The following is an 18,272-nucleotide window of genomic DNA, read 5'->3' on the forward strand; positions in this document are numbered from 1 at the left end:
TCCAAGAGTTGGATATAGAAATCAAGGACCGGAATGGGAAGGAACACTTTGTAGCTTATCATCTAAGCAGACTTCGACAACCAGATGACATATCCTCAGGTATTAATAATTCTTTTCCTAATGAGAAGTTGTTCCTTGTGCAGGGTAAGGAGCCATGGTTTGCATAATCTTGAATGAATGTCATGGATCCCATGCAGGAGGGCATTTCACTAGTCACCACACAGATGCCAAAGTTTTGTATTCTCACTTCTATTGGCCAACCCTACATAAAGATGTTGATGTGTTTGCCATAGCTTACGACAAGTGTCAAAGATTATGCTATATCTCGAACCGAGATGAGATACCTCAGCCTGGAATTTTATTTTTGGTATTGTTTGATGTGTGGAGAATAGACTTTATGAGACCATTTCCGAACTCAAATGGAAAGCTCTATATTCTGATGGTGGTGGATTATGTGAGCAAATGGGTTGAAGCGCAAAAGCTCCCTACCAATGATTCTTGCTCAATGATCCGCTTCCTAAAGTACACCATTTTTTCGAGATTCGGGGTTCCAACGACTATTATCAGCGATGAAGGCACCCATTTTTTGAATAAGACACTACAATCCTACCTTCAATAGTGTGGTATTCGCCAACATCTAATTACTCCCAATCACCCACAAGCAAGCAGTCAGGTGGAAGTTTCCAACAGATAAATCAAACATATCCTCCATACCACAGTCAATAAGAGTCTCAAGAACTAGGTCGAGAAATTGGATGATGCACTATGGGCATATAGAACAGCCTTCAAGATGCCAATTGGGATGTCCCCTTATCGATTGGTATATGGAAAAGCAAACCACCTTCCACTAGAACTCGAATATCGCATGTACTGGGCAATCAAGTATTTGAATTTTGATCTGTTGCCAGCCCAACAGAAGCGCATAGAGCGATTATTAGATTTAACCGAGTTCTGGTATTTTGCATACAAAAGTGCAAAAATCTATAAGGAAATGATGAAGTTCTATCACGACAGGAAATTGAAGAAGAAAGAATTCACTAAGGGATCCGAGGTCTTACTATCTGATTCTAGGCTTCACTTGTACCCAAGAAAGTTGAAATCTAGGTGGACTGGACCGTATATTGTTAGACAAGTGCTGCCAAGCAGAGCCATCAGAATCAGCGATGTAGATAACCCGAGGGAAAGTGCTTCCTTCCTAGTCAATGGAGCAAACCTGAAACTGTATATAGAAGGGTCTGTATTGCAGCAGGCCGAGGCAGTGATTGATCTGATTGAAGTTCAATAGCTCGTTCCATGATCAAAACTTATCCGAAATCCAGAATTGCCTAATCTTATATCTGAAAAAATGTCAATTGCTTTCTTTAATCGTTTTTATAGTTAAAATTATATCGATTTCTTAGTTAGAACTTTATTGTTTTCTTGATTAGCATTATATTGCTTTCTTAGTTATTAGATTCTTGCTTTTTTTTAGTTAGTTTATCGCTTTCACATAGGAATACAATTATCGTTTTCCTAGGTAGTTTATCGCTTTCATTAGAGTAAAATTTAATTGGTTTTATATCATTTTTCTAAAATAACTTAGGTAGATTTTTAACTTTTAACTTAAGTCTGACCCAAGCCAGCCCTCACTCCACTTGTTTCACTATGATATATGCTGGAGAATTGTTATTGCTCACCCAGTACCGATGTCCCAATCGTTTGTCTGTCATATGTAGGATAAATTATAAGTAATTGCTTTAATTGTTCACCAGCCCAATATCCCGCCTTTATGCCTTTATATTAATATAATACTAGACTGACTAGAAGCTGAACCATCCGTCGCTTACGTCACCCATTAAGTGAGCACAAAATCTCTCCTCTATAAATAACCCACCAGTCGGTCATTTTCACTTTTACCCTAGCAGTAACTTCTTCAATACGCAAAAAAGAAACCGAAATTTCTCCGTGTTCTCAAATTCAAAAAATCTTCGTCTTTCAACCGATTTTAATAAAATTTGAGGTAAGATCTAGGTCTGTTATTGCCTTATTACTTGATTTTGTGGTTTATTTCTTCCGATTTCACACTCAAAAACATAGAATCAAAAATTATTTTTGCGAAAACTTACTGATTAGCGAACTTTTGCAAAGTTTCTCAAACTTGATTTTCTGTGAATCTGAGTCCGTTATTTAGATATAATATATGATATTCTTACTTTCTAAGGATCAATTTTCAATTTTTAAATGGATTTTCTATGTTTGTGATTTTCTCCCATTTTCACTACGGAACTTTCCCTGGAGTATTTTGTTTCGTTTTGGAAGAAAGAAATAGGGTTCAAATCAGCGAGATTTAGAGTATTTCTACCTGTTTAGTTGATTGTTTATCCATTTTGGAATTAATATTTCTGGTTTGAGATTATTTTGTCTTTGCTCTGTTCTTACTGAAGTTCTGAAAAGCCCTAGGCTATTTAAGTAATCATAATAGGTCCAAGCAAGAGAAAGAGACGTGTGAAGGAGGAATTAAGAAAGTTGAAGCAAAAATTTTGAGGAGAATTGAAAGGATACTTTCCAAAGAAGCTCGGGGGAATTGGTTGAACCAGCACCACCAGAGGCTTATTACAAGCGAACAAAAGTCTTGGAGTTGACTGAGGACTGGAGCGAGCTAAGGAAGCTGAAATCTGTGAAGTTCAGAAATACATCCTAGTGTTCCCGGTGGACTACCTCAGATTTGAATATACAAACGAAACCGAGTAGAGGTATCCGGTGAGCGACTGGTGGTTAAACTATAAAAGACTCAAGGATTTCAGTATATGGGAGATTGAACAAAATTTCGCTCGACAAGTGGTAGTAGAGAAGATGAAGGCCTTCTTCTCTGAGAAGATTTCTAGGAAGGACGCCGCCGAGATTGCAAAGTCTGTGTTAGCAGCTGGAGTTTATGACTTGATGCACTTTGAAGCGGCGGTGGCCTACAAAATGACGAAGGCCATGGGAATCCTCTACGATAGAGGATTCGCCACTGAGATTGTCTCAGAACCACTTGCGGAATGGATAAAGAATGGGGCCTGACTTGGTTAATCCAAAATCCTAAGGATCCAGTGGATGTATCGCTAGTGAGGGAATTCTACGTGAATATGAGCCAAGCCAAGAATCCCCAAAGCATCTACGTCAGAGGAAAATGGGTGGATTGTGAGACGAATCAACCGAGTCTTCGAATGGCCATTCCGCTACTCATCGAAGAAGATGGAAGATAAGATGAATGTAGTAGAGAGATGCAGCTTGCTGGAGCTGCAGTTGCTTTACAGGACCTTCAATCCACCCCTGAGTACGAAAAGCAAAATTTGAAGTTTGGGTCAGTGGATGATGAAAAGAAAGAATAGGTGAAATGGTTGCTGAGCAGGGTTATGATAACCTCTCACACAACCGACATCAGGCCCGAATATCTGGTCGTGCAATATTCCATCTTTGAAGAAAAGGCTGACATAGAGATGGGTTCCGTCATCTACATAGACATCTTGGCAGGCAAGAAGATTGACCGAACATTGGATCACGGGACCCTACAGAGCTATGCAAGCGAGCGGGAGTTGATATGCCAACTCTAGCCTCAGAGCTCCAAATGAAACCGCTCCAGCCAGCGGCGTTTCATAAGTTATGGCTAGAGTCGAAGGGGTTTAGCTTGATCCCAAGGAGAGGAAGAGGAAAAAAAAATGACATTTCCTTCCCCTATGCCAAAGAAAAAGATGAAAGTTGGTGGAGAGGATATTTTCTGCTTGGCACAGAGGGTGAGGAAGAAGAGAAGTTGGCGTCGGAGGCCGAACCAGAAAGGGCCGCCGTTGAACACGATTTCGAGAGGACAGTCTCTGAGGAAGCCGTTGCAGCTGAGGAAGATGGATCGCTTCTCTATTTGCTCAGGAGGTTGAGGAGCGAAGAAAAATATTTGGCGAGGATGAGGCCCGGAGTGATAAGGGTGGAAAAGATCCAAAGAAGGCCGTTGGCAAGAATAGGACAAAGAGGAAAGAAGACCCTTCTCCTGAGCCAATTTTTAAGAAACCAAGGGTGAAGATGGCACTGAAGAAGTCCCCTCGGAAGCTAACTAGGAAAGAGAAAGGGAATGGCAAACCGGTGGAGGAAAAGGACAAATCAGATATGGTCTTGCTTTATTGTTTAAAGAAAGGGATCATAATTAGAGAGCCCACCACCCAACCTGAGAGACCATCGTCAATGAGCCAGCCGCGCAAAGCGACACCACTCCAACAAGTTATTCCAACTGACGATGAACCTACTCCCTTTAACCAGCAGGGGGTGGGTGAGCCAACTATTGCTGGAACAACTGGCGATGAACCCATTCTTGTTAACTAGTCTGGGGTTGGAGAGCCAACTGCTGTTGGAATAGTGGAGGAGTAGGAGACCGTCATCACAGAAAAAATTATTGGGGCATAGATGTTACTGTGGAATCATTCAAAGACCAAGCCGCTGAGGTCCCCGCTGCAACAACCGCTGAATCTACTGATGAAACCAACAGGGTCGAGGCAGTAATAACATCGCTGCCTATTTTGCAGGTGTCTCCTAAAGTGACAGAGCCAACAACTCTGGAGGCAGCTGAAGAAGAACCCATGCCATACAGCCCCCAAACACTGATGAAGAAAACGACACTAGCAAAAACTCTGACTCCGTCCTCAACTAAATCAGACAAAACCATCATCGGTGAGGAGGAGGATGAAGTGGAAAGGCAATTCAAGAAGCGACAGGCTCGGCTGCTCGTAGAGATGAAAAAAGGAAAATGAAGGTGTTGGCAAAGCTTCTCAGATGGTGGAAGCTGTTGACCCAACTCCAGCTGCAATTCAGAAAATACTTTGAAGCTAAGAAAGCAGTGCAACGGGAGTATGAGGCAGGGAGGAAGCTAGTATACTTGAGAGAAGTCACCCCTGAGCCAGGACGCGATTCCTTAAAGGAAGAACCAGAGCGGGTGGACACAGTTCCGCTTCCGGGCGACAGTCACCAGTGACCAATGAGGCAAGAATTTCTGCCCCTCGCACAGCATTTGAACCGATCAAAAGACGACTAGATGACCTCGATGCAGCGCTACTTAGACAATATGTTCTTTTGCAATCACTGATCGACAATCATGTCAAAAATCTGGCTAACCACCTGGCTTCCGAAAGCTCTATGACTATCGCACTAGAGTCGTTGTTGGAAGGCTGGAGTCCCAAGCTACAATCCTGGGGAAGAAGCTGAAGAGCCTCGAAAGTAGACAGAGCAATATTTTAAAAGCTCTCGCAACTGTTACCCAGAAAAATGCAATCATGATGGAATAACATCTTGACTCAGTAGGAGCCAACAATGACTAGAGAAACTAGTGCGGTAGCTGGTCAACAACCTTCCTCGGACAGGATGTGGATCCTCGGAGCCCAACGAAAAATAATTAGGATCCTTCTCCTGTCTTGTACATATTTTGGCAAAGAATGGCAAGGCATGTACATAAATATTTTATGATCAATGACACAACGGATTTTTCGTAACAAGTTGAACTTTTCAATAGTGTGTACCTATCATAACTGTAAGCATGTGTTATTACTTGAAATTTGTTTAATACATCATTGCGTTAGACTTATGATATGTTTTAGAGTAGGTTTAGACAATTTGTGAATGCTAAACTTAGTAATTTTTCATTGACCTTATTCAATAATGTGAATGTTGAGTTAAACCAGGTACCCACTGATATGACTTAAAAAAGTTAGTGCCCCATTCGTTTCAATTTTTTCATACTCAGTAGAGCAAGAAAACTGATTTCTATTGACTTCGCTCAAATAAAATGACACTGAAAAGGGAAGTTCTTAAATATGGTTTGTGAAATGATGTAAACGAAACGGGGAGGATCTATTATTAAACAGACTGAAAAGGCCTAGGTGCGATGAAAATCAATTAAGGTCACGAGCAGACACAATGTTTGTTTGAAACTTTGTGACCCATCGCGAAATATAATAAGCGATATAAAAAAAATTCCGCACATTTCGGTTGAAGGTTCCTTTATCAAAAAAAGAGTCCCCGCTGAGCGAACAAAATTGATTATGCCTGGATGACTCCTCTCATGTTAAATCAGTTTGACAAGTTTTGAATGCTTAAATATCAATTGCTTATATTCAAGATTCAGTTTATTCACAACCATGGCACTGATCTTATGCAATACTTGACTGCCTTGAACGGGTTAACCCTTTTATTCACGCGATTGAGTTTGTTCGAGGACGAACAAAGGTTTAGTGTGAGGAGGTTTGATAACTCCAAATAACAACATATTTTCGCTTGACAAAGCTGTGTATTACTTGAATTTTTTATATGAAAACCATCAGAATATCTTATTTACCGCACACTTTATTAATTTTTTTTGCTTGGTATGATCCAGAGCTCGTCTGTTGAGATTATCAATATTTTTGGCCTTTTTAAGCGATGTTTTTGGCCTAGAAAAGTTAAGTATTGAAACTCAAGCGATGGTGCTCCGACTTGGCAAGCGACGTTTTTACCGCTTGCACCAGCGCCAGCGACCAGACATCCGCCGCCACAAAAACAAGAGTGGACCACTCCAAATATCGACTAAGTGTTCATCTCTCAGCGGTCCAGCCATTTCACTACCAACCAGCGACAACAGCATTGCTTGAGCTGCACTATTGCCCTCCAGCCATCCAGGCAAGCGAGGAAGATTTGTGTCCTTACATTCCAAAGCGAACGATGCGGTGTTCAATGAGTTAAGGCCAGTGCAACTGCTTTGACTGATTAACCACCATTAACCGCTTAACTGCCTAGCGGTTTCAACTGCCGCTCAACTGCTCTACAGTTGCCGATCCCATAGACCTATAAATAGGGACATATTGCATTTGTAATCGATATAGATACACTACTTTCATTTCTTATTTTTCTACATATTCTAGTGTTTTCTGACAACTCCAACCCTGTAAGGGAGTTTTTAAGATAGGAATAGCCAGATGAGTTGAGATCTTCTCCTCCTTTGGCCGCTCACCTAACTGTTTTATAGAATAGTTTACTGGTTTTGATTTACAGCTTTGTTACTGCTTTTGTAATGTAGATCTTTACTATTTTCTTAGTAGTTAATGAAATATCATGGTTTCTTCATATTCATTTTCATCGATGCTTCATATTTGCGTCAAAATGTAGAGATTAGAATTTTTTTTCGTTGAGGAAGAACATAGAATAAGCAATTATCTAAGCCTAGATTCGTGTCGTATTCATTAACAGAATTTAGGTAGTAAAATATGGTTAAGTGCGCGGGAGCCTTGTCGACCTACTTAGCTGTTGATCTGAATTCGATTTTGATTAAAAAGAGGAAACAGAAGGGTAAAGCCATCAATGAGACTGAGATTTAAGATAATTAATGGGGCATAGGCGCTTGTCTATTGGGTCACAGAAATGTCGACAGTAGCATTTCTTGCATATAGTATTCTTATTATGGACGTCATTGAAGTCTTGTTGTAAATCCCTTAAGGTCAAGTACCAGCGAATTCAATTTATGTGTTAATCATTCTGCACAATTACATTCACTTCTTCTATCATTATGTGTTATAAATATATGTTTTTCTTACTCACTGTCATCACTCGCTCATTACCTCCATGAAATTCCAGCCATCTAAGAACATACAAATCACACACAGCATAACCGGATCCCCCATATCTCTCACCTATCGACAATCTTATTTTTATAGTCCTCTTTTTTCCACCCGCTCACTTTCGTTCATCATCGTTCTCGCTGTACCTATCGCGCGTACACTACCGTGATTGAATGTCTCACCGTTCGCTCATCTTTACCCACTTTACTTTTAAATTTTTTGTATTAGTTAACTCCTTGGCTCGCTTGTGAGCGAGCCAGACTTATTGCTTTTTCTCTACGCTTAACTCATGAAATTCATGATTAAATTTCGAAAATAAAATCCCTATGATCGAACTGAAACTCACCAGTAAAAAGAGTATAAATAATTTTTATAATGTGATTCATGACTACAACTTCATTTTCATTATCTATATCTGAACATGTTCAATAATGCAAACTTCACTCATTAAAACTCAATATAAATTCCCTTTTCACTGTTTTAATTTAGCTAAAATCATTTATCAAAGGTATAACACTTACCCACGCCTTTAGAAACAAAACAAGCAAAGTATTTTCTAAACCAAAAGAATAACAATGCATTATTCTCCGGAGGATCTACATCACCAGTTAGGGTGTTTTGGGCCATGAATTCATTAGAAGTAGTCTTGTTGGTATATGGTTTGGAGAAATCAAGGGGAACGAACATCTTGGAAGCCATTAAATGAGGTCCTAGACCTTTCACTTGAAGCCCCAAGATCATGGTCACATCAATCACTGTGAGACTAAGAATACCAAAGGGAAAAACAAAAGCATTTAGCTTAGAATCCCAATAACAGAGAAGAACCCTAGTTAACGCACTATTATGTGGAAGGTGGTGGGTGCATAAGTCTATCAAGCCATAGATCCCTAAATCCCTCCATGTGCGCCCAAAATAGGGTTTAATCTTTTTACCAAAGTACTAAAGCTAGTTGAGTTGCTAGGAATGCGAGAAAATTTGAAAGAAAATGCATCAATTTTCAACTAAGACTGAATAATCGGGAGCTTACCTGCCTTAAGAAGAAACTTCTTCTGGGCTTCAGCGTCGGCAGCATCTTTTGCCAAGGGAAGGAGTCCTTGAGCACCATAAGAAAAAAGACAGAGCGGAGACAGCGGATCAACCGTCATTGGAACCAGTGGATAGCTATGAATTGATTGCGGAAAAACCATCGGGCGGGGGTTTGAACCGTTGGATGGAGAGTTTTAGTCGGTGGATGTTGACTTATTGGAAGCCATCGACAATAATGGAAGTTAAGAGAGAAAATGGGTGAATGGCTTTTCCAATGGTTGTATCGGCAACGGTTTCAAGAGAGTGGGAAATTATATGTGTGAACGTGAAGGAGGTTAGAAGAATTGAAGTAATGTTTTTCCCAATATTGAGCAAGGCAGTGGCAATAGACTTGTTTCATCACATCCAAAAATGTGACGAAATGAAGATTTAATTTCTATCCCATTTTGGAGGGGGCAATATGTTGGGTCCGGAAAATGATTTTGGTGGAAATGCCCAAATGAGTGGAGCGGCCCAAATTCAAAAAAGCCCACGCAATGAATGAGGCAGCAGCCCATGATTGAGAAGTGAGGCCCAAGTTGAATAAGTTCAGCAGAAAAGGGCACAAGTTGCTACGAAAAATCCGCAGCCTTACAAAAAAATGATAGAAATATGTAACGACTGAAATATTAATAGTCATTAAAGAGGTGGAGGTTGTTCTGTAAAACCACTTAGAGGTTACTCGAGAGGACATAATACCTAACAATTAAAAACTTGGAGTTATCCTCGTAATATTAATTGAGCTAGGGGGTTATGCTGGTTACTAAATGATACTCTCTCCGTTCCATAATAATTGAACCCTTTGATTACAGACATGATATTTAAGGTAAGAATATTTAATTAGTCAATAATAATGAGTTATGATATTATTTTATTATTTTTTATGTAATTAATAATATTGATAGTTTTAAAGTAAATTTAATAGATATGATTAAAAAATTAAAATATATATTCAAATATTTTAAAAATTATGTAGCAATAAAAAATATATGCAATATGAATATCATTTTGTAAATAATAAAATTTTTTATAATACAAGTAATTAAAAAATACTTTTATTTATTTATAATTAATATAAATTAATTTTATAAAAGATGTGGGGTTTTAAATATAAATAAAAATATTTATTTTTTTTAAGAAAAGAGATAGAAATAAAGAAATTTTGAGTGGATCTTACGTATTTATGATGTTATATATTATGTAGTTAATTAAATTAATTTATATTTGTTAAGTATGTTTTGATTTACTAAGTTTTACCCAAAATAAAAAAATATCTATATTATAGTACAGACAAAAATAAAAATAATTCAATTGTCACGAGAGAGATTAAGTATAAAAGCGCTCAAGGAGTTGTTGATTATTGAAAGAGTTGGAAAATTTTCATTGCTTTAATAAAGGGGGCAATGTGTAATTAATGAAGTAAATTTGAATTAAATTTTCAACAACACAACAGTTTTTAGTATTTTATCTTTAAAGTATAGATCTAGCCATGGGCCAAGGCCCATTTTTATTGGCCTCCAATATATATATGTATATATATGCTAATATATAAATATATACTATTATTATTTTAAAAAATTATTGAATATAAAAAAAAAAACTTTTGAATAAAAAATATATTTTTCATTTATTTTTTATATTAATCTTTTGAATTATTTTATTAATTACGTATTTATTTGTTAGTTTGTTTATTTAATTTTATAATTTTATATATGTTTGTTGTAAGTTATGTAAAATTATTAAAATATAATAGAAAGTCTCGTTTTTTTATTATTTTATTTTTATGTTTATATATTTAAATTTACATATTTGATTATATTTTTTTAGTAATATTTTTAAAAAATTGTGTATTCTATAAACACTATAAATATTTTTGATTGGAGAATTTCCTCTAAGTTTTTTACTATGTATATAAAAAGATAATTCCTTAAAAATTATTGAATCAATTTTTTATTTTATTAAAAATTAATTTATACTTCCTCCCTCCCATATTTATATATTCATTTGCTTTTTGCACGAAATTTTAGAAATATTGGTATTATATTAGGATAAAGTAGAAATAAAGGTAAAAAGATTAAATTAACTCTATTAGTATTGTATGATATAAAGGTAATGGCATTTGTGTAATATATTGTAAATTGGAAGGGTATTTGTAATGTTAGATAAATAGTACAATTACAAGAAAAAGAAAATTGATACTTACCAAAATGGAAAAATTGATACTTTGTTATGGGACGGACCAAAATGGAAAAATTGATAGATTGTTAAAGGACGGATAGAGTATTAAAAATATCACATTAATTTTATATTTATATTTTGATCCTCTAATATATAAAAAAATAATTTTATTGTTAAATTTAAATTTAAACATATTAATAAAATATATGTATTATTATATTAATATAAATATATACTCCTTCCGTCTCAAAACTATAGTTTTAATTGGGTTCGACACGGGATTTAAGGAATATTGATATTATATTGGTAATTGCTAAAAAGTATGGATAAAAAACTTTTTTGCCCTTGTGAGTGTATTAGTGTAAAAACTAAAAAGTAATGGTAATTGTGTAATAAAAATGAAAAAGTAGGGTTAGTTTTATGGTGATATGGTTATTTATGGAAATAAGACTATTGTTTTGAGACGAACAAAAATGGTAAACAAGATTATTGTATTGGGACGGAGGGAGTATTTATTTAAGAGTTCATTATTTTAATTTTGTCCTTAGTCTCAAAAAAAGTCATGAACGGGTTTGTTTCAGTATTTTATCCTTTTTTACACATTTTTCTACTTTTTTTACTATTTTTCTTTTAATTCACTCGTACTTTCTTTTCCAATTTTAATGAAATTTCCTTTTAAAGTCATTTTCTCGTTTATTTCAATAAGAGAATTTTCCGCTAAATCCTACTTTTACACACACAAAATATCACCTAGGGATTTTCTAGAGTACCCTAGGAGACCTTTATCCATTATCAGACCGATTTTATCAAGTCATCGTGAGATTTAGAATATACAAATTTTTGTATAGAACAAGATTAAATATCACACAAGAATGATTTTACCATAATAATGTTAGAAAATTATTATATCGCGAGAATATCAAATAATTATCGAAAAATAAAATTCGATATCAAAAATAATTTATGAATATAAATTTGAAAATCAATAATATTTTATCGAAATAAATTCGATAATCAATTTATCAAAATAAATTCGATAATCTTAATAATTTTATCGAAATAAATTCGATAATCAATTTATCAAAATAAATTCGATAATCTTAATAATTTTATCGAAATAAATTCGATAATTACAATAATTTATCGAAATAAATTCGATAATCACGTCGAGTCGAGATATAACCACTCTCCGTAAAAACAAATATGTCCCGTAGTGCCTCCAATTCATGGTGCAACGTTCCCAAAGATAAAACAACGTTTGTCTCTAAATTAGGTGGCACTCTAATATTTCAGAGCTATGGAGAACTAAAATGAGGTGAACTCAAGCTATGTCGGGAGGCTTGAATATGAGTGAAAGTGACCACAATATCGACTGAAAACTCAACAAAAATATTGGCAGAAACTGAGAGGTAGAGAGGAAGAGAGAAGAGCTCTCTCTTAGATGGTACGTTGAATGGAATGGTGGAAGTGGCCTTATATAGACACTCCAACCTTAGGGGTATTTAATTCCGAGTTGAAACGGTCAATGTTTGATGGTTGGTAACCGTGAGTCATCGGTAACGTCCGATCATAAACACTACAACTTAATTCCCGGTTATAAATATATTATTTGAATTTTTTAATTTCAAATAATTATTTATCATACATGCATGTAATTATAATTTTTGGATTCGAGCAGGTGGTACGCACGTCTGTGATTTATCGGGATTTATATGCCTAACCACACTATCAATAACCACCATAAAACCCACATGCATTTTAACTTACCGAATAATCGGTTTCGAAAATTATGACTTTAATTTAAAATTAAATTCTATTGATTACATATTCAACCGATTTTTCAACAATTCCCTACATAAGTGGAAATATCCATTAATCAGGAAAACACACAGCTCAGTTCCAGAGACATCGACACGTCGGAATAGGTAGCTTGTGGCTTTGAACCTTCCTTAGTCAATATTATTGTATGTACCGGTGGCCTAGTTGACACGATGCATTGAACTATTCCACATTTGTGTATATTTTAGTTAATAATATTGACATGCTTCTATCTCAACCTCATTTTGTTCTCACATTTTGATATGTTTCGGTCGTGGATCACATCTTTGAATTCATAAGTGTTTCATTTGAAGCGGCCCTCACTTCACACTTATATAGATAATCATATCTTAAAGTATTCAACTATACTTTTAGGATTATTAAGAGTCAGTAACTCAATCTCCACACAAACTTCTTGTTTAGTTTGAGTGTTTACTTTTTTAAGATTTAATAAATTGAAATTTACTAATCATTTTATATCATTTAGATTAGTATTTTTCAATCTACAATGCCATAAATCGGCACACTCGAAACAATATTTGTTCCGTTTGACCGGCATCTGTCGACACAGTAGAAACGTCGATACATGATGTGCCAACACTCGAATTGCCGGCAACATCCATGATGTAGGCAACTTGATCGAGTGACGATACTCCCGCAATATATCAAAATATATTCTTTTTTATGATTGTTATAAAATTATTATATCACGAGAATATCAAATAATTATAGAAAAATAAATTCGATAGTCACGACAATTTTATCGAAATAAATTTGATAATCTTAATAATTTTATTGAAATAAATTCGATAAGCACAATAATTTATCGAAGTAAATTCGATAATCACGTCGAGTCGAAGTATAACCTCTCTCCGAAAAAATGAATATGTCCCGGTAGTACCTCCGGTTCGTGGCACAACGTTCCTAAAGATAAAACGACGTTCGTCTCCGAATTAGGTGGCACCCCAATATTTCGGAGCTCCAGCGAACTAAAATGATATGAACTCGAGCTATATCGGGATGCTTGAACATGAGTGAAAGTGACTGGAATATCGACCGGAAACTCGCCGGAAATATTTTCGGAAACTTAGAGAGGTAGAGACGGAGAGAAGAGAGCTCTCTCTTAGATGGTGTGTTGAATGGAATGGTGTAAGTGGCCTTATATAGGTACTCCAACGTTAGGGGTGTTTAATTCCGAGTCGAACCGTCAATGTTTAATGGCAGGTAACTGCCAACCATAATATCGGTAACGTCTGATCATAAACATCACACTTAATTTGCGGTCATAAATATATTATTTGAATTTTTAAATTTTAAATAGTTACTTATCATACATGCATTGTAATTATAATTTTTTGATCTGAGTATATGGTAAACGCGGCTATGCCTAACCACACTATTAATAACTACCATAAAGCTCATATGCATTTCAACTCACCGCATAATCAATTTTGAAAATTATAAATTTAATTTAGAATTAAATTTTATCGATTACATAATCAACCAATTTTTCTAACAAATAATTCTTCAAATGCATAAGTGTGCACATAATTACTTTTTTCCACCTGTACTTTTGTAAACGCTGGGCAATGCATTCAACTATATAATGATATATGAATGACCAAATATAAATTTATAAGGGTTGTGTTAAAAAATATATTATCAAAATGAAATACCACATTGACTCGTCATGACTCGGTTTTCATTTGTACTTCGTATATCAAGAAAAAAAAATTTTGTTTCAAGCGGATGTTGATATTTTTTGCTTCACTTTAAGAGGGTGTGTGGCAAATAGCTTTTTGAAGAGCTTTTAGCTTATTGAACAGTTTTTGATCAGTCAAAAAGCTAATTTAGGTGTTTGGTAAATTAGCTTTTTGGTATAGTTTTTTGGATCCAAAAAGCTAATTTTTGAAAATCTAACTTATCCAGCGTTTTGAAATAGTTTTTTCTGTAAAAAAATTTTTATTCCTTATATGCCCTTAAAAATTTATTATGTATTTTACACAAATAAATATATTTTGATTATTTATTAATTATATTAGAATATTTTATTATATTATAGTTTTACTTTTATAAATTTAAAATAATTAATTTTTATATAAAAATTATTTTAATTGTAAAATATATAAATTTATTAAAATCAACATAAAATAGAAAATATAAATATTAATGAATTATTTTTATATTAAAATTACATTATATAAATTTTATACTAAAAATAAATTAAATTTATTGAAAATTATAAATATAATGACAACTAAACCCTAAACCCTAAACTAATCGACAACTAACATAATAAATATATACACAAAAAATTTATTATTTTATATTTTACATTATTTTCAATAGAAAAAATTATTTATATATTTTAATAAAAATATATTATTTTTTAAATTTAACTGTAATAAAAATAAATACTTTTATAACCCTTTTACGATTTTCAATAACTAATAACATTTAAACATTCTAAACTCAAAACATAATTGAATATATTAGAAACAAAATTAAAATAGAAATGTCCTCAATTGTCATTTTACGTATAAACAGCTAATATCAAACAATTGTTTTACCAAACATTTTAATACAAACAACTAATCGAATCAGCTAGTCAAACCAGCTAATTGAATCAGCTAACAGCTATCAGCTAATTGAATCAGCTAACAGCTAACAGCTATCAGCTAATTGCCAAACACGCCCTAAATACCTTTATATTTAAAGGGTATCAAAATAGTTTTTATAGTCTTAGGGCGTGTTTGGTAATTAGCTGATAGTTGTTAGTTGTTAGCTGATTCAATTAGCTAATAGCTATTAGCTGATTCAATTAGCTGGTTTGACTAGCTGATTCAATTAGCTGTTTGTATTAAAATGTTTGGTAAACAACTGTTTGATATTAGTTGTTTATACGTAAAATGACAATTATGGATATTTCTATTTTATATTTGTTTCTAATATATTCAATTATGTTCTTTTGAGTTTAGAATGTTTAAAATTTTTTGTTATTAGTTATTGAAAATTGTAAAAGTGTTATAAAAGTATTTATTTTTATTACAGTTAGATCTAAGAAATAATATATTTTTATTAAAATATATAAATAGTTTTTTCTATTGAAAATGATGTAAAATATAAAATAATAAATTTTTTGTGTATATATTTATTATGTTAGTTATCGATTAGTTCATTATATTTATAATTTTCAATAAATTTAATTTATTTTTAGTATAAAATTTATATAATGTAATTTTAATAAAAAAATAAATTATTAATATTGATATTTTCTATTTTATGTTGATTTTAATAAATTTATATATTTTACAATTAAAATAATTTTTATATAAAAATTAATTATTTTAAATTTATAAAAGTAAAGTTATAATATAATAAAATATTCTAATATAATTAATAAATAATCAAAATATATTTATTTGTGTAAAATACATAATAAATTTTTAAGGGCATATCAAGAATAAAAAACATTTTACAGAAAAAACTATTTCAAAATGTTGGGTAAGTTAGCTTTTCATAAATTAGCTTTTTTGGTCCAAAAAACTAATTTATCAAACACCTAAATTACCTTTTTGACTGATCAAACAACTCAAAATTGTTCAATAACTAAAAGCTCTTCGAAAAACTATTTGCCAAACACCCCCTTAATCATTTTTATATTCAACTAATAATTGTATTTCTCTATAGATATTGCGTAATTACAATTTAATAAATTATGTGCATTTTTTTTTTGTTTTTTTTTTTTTTGTAGATATATATATATATATAGTTTTGTTATTTCTGTCATGATGGTATGCATATTTTTGGATACATAATCAATATACCTCCGGATGATGCAATGGAAATTCACGCGTAAGCAAAATTTGGACAATGTAATTGAAACTGTTAATACCTTATGCAATTATTAGATTGCATTTACTATATTGGAATTTGTTGGATTATTGTTTCTTTAGTGAAAATTGGATAATAATTTATAAAATTGTGTTAACCTAATTATTTTCATAGTTTTTCAAAATATTTTGATTAAAGAAATTATTAAAATCTCGTTTGATATGTTAAGAATTTGGTAAATATGTATTACCAAACATATTTCAATTAAAATATCAAAATTATTATTAATTAAAATAAATTAGCATTTCGTTCAGTTGTCATCGTCATTTACGCATGCATGAGGAAGCATTTGATATTATGTTATATAGCACAACATTTGATAAGTTTAAATACAGAAGTCAGCATTTTTCATATTTATGGGAAATAATTTTATATTATCTTATATAGGACCCAATGCTCCAAGCAAATAAATGGAATATATTCTCTCTATCTCAATTCAAAGTATTTTTTTTTATTATTTTCATTTGTTCCACCTCAGAGTATTTATTTTCTATTGTAGAAAAATTAATCATATATTAATATCAAAATATCTTAAACTTCTACTTATATTACAAGTATACCATTACACATACAATTATTTTATACATAAAATCAAAGGACAAATATATCAAAAAAATCTTATACACTTCTACTAACTAATAAAATATTACTATTTCTTAATCTAATACAAAATTCTAAAGGCCCTTTTGATTTGGAACGAAGGGTGTAATGCAACAATATATAACATAATCATGTCATTATTTCAGAATATACTAAATCATTATCTCACATATGTAAACTAATTTATTTTTTATATACACTAAAAGCATTGCCAGCCTTAAGGGACTCAATCAAATAATCTCCGAGATATTCTGCTTTGAATTGACATTCTCAATCATTAATAAACTCCTTCTCACTTTTTTGAAAAAAAATATATATATATATTTTCAATTTCAACTCGAACCATATACTACATACAACAGAAAATATATTATTACTTCATTTTTACTTTAAAAAGCTTAAATTCCATTGGTTAGCATATTAAAAAAAATAAATAAATAAATATTGTCAAACTATTAAAGACTATATACTCAACAAAAATACTAAAAAAGATACAGAATCTGAACATTCATGATTTATATCATGATTTACATCCCAAAAACTTCATAAACGTATAATATGAACCACATGAACAATTATTAATTTTACATAAAGCGAATCTTTCAAATAACTTGAGCAAAACAAACGAAAATTTTAACCAAAAGAATGAATCAAAGATTCATTCAAATGCTTCTTCATTGTTCGATTTCTGTTCCAACTTTGTCTGTGATGGAGTTTCTATGTTGTTGAAGATGAAAGCGCCGCGAAGAAAATTGCCCAAGGAAAAAAAAAATCTAAATTCGGTAAAATAAATTAAACAAAAAGATAATTTCCCTCGTAATTAATCTACACTATCAATTTAATATTAAATCTGATAAACGGTTGAGATTAGATCAGCACTCCGGTTATGGGTGCAGGGGATCCACTGCCGAATATCTCTATTACTTTTTAACCTTTATGTCATATTTTTTTCGCCACATCAGCAAGAGATACTCTCTCCTAATTTTGTACACAAAAAAAAAATCATCTTAAATTTTTTTTAATTTATTCTAATTTTCGTATTATTATATATATATCTATTATTATTTTAAAAAATCAAATTTTTATTAGATATATAATTAGTTAATAATAATACTAAATTTAATAATT

General features: G+C 32.6%; 1 protein-coding gene across 1 annotated transcript; it reads left to right on the forward strand.

Annotated features, from left to right (window-relative positions):
- Nucleotides 1-790: 790 nt before the first annotated feature.
- LOC127248846 (uncharacterized) lies at nt 791-1,285 on the forward strand. Its single transcript, XM_051271390.1, has one exon. The coding sequence runs from the start codon at nt 791-793 to the stop codon at nt 1,283-1,285; it is 495 nt and encodes a 164-aa protein (XP_051127347.1).
- The last annotated feature ends 16,987 nt before the right edge of the window (nt 1,286-18,272 follow it).

This window comes from Andrographis paniculata, unplaced genomic scaffold, assembly GCF_009805555.1.
Source record: "Andrographis paniculata isolate CXL003 unplaced genomic scaffold, ASM980555v1 Contig34END, whole genome shotgun sequence".
Classification (NCBI taxonomy): Eukaryota; Viridiplantae; Streptophyta; class Magnoliopsida; order Lamiales; family Acanthaceae; genus Andrographis; species Andrographis paniculata.

Excerpts from the sequence above, each read along its gene's own strand:
- LOC127248846 (XM_051271390.1), top strand. The coding sequence starts at position 791 with ATGCCAATTGGGATGTCCCCTTATCGATTGGTATATGGAAAAGCAAAC.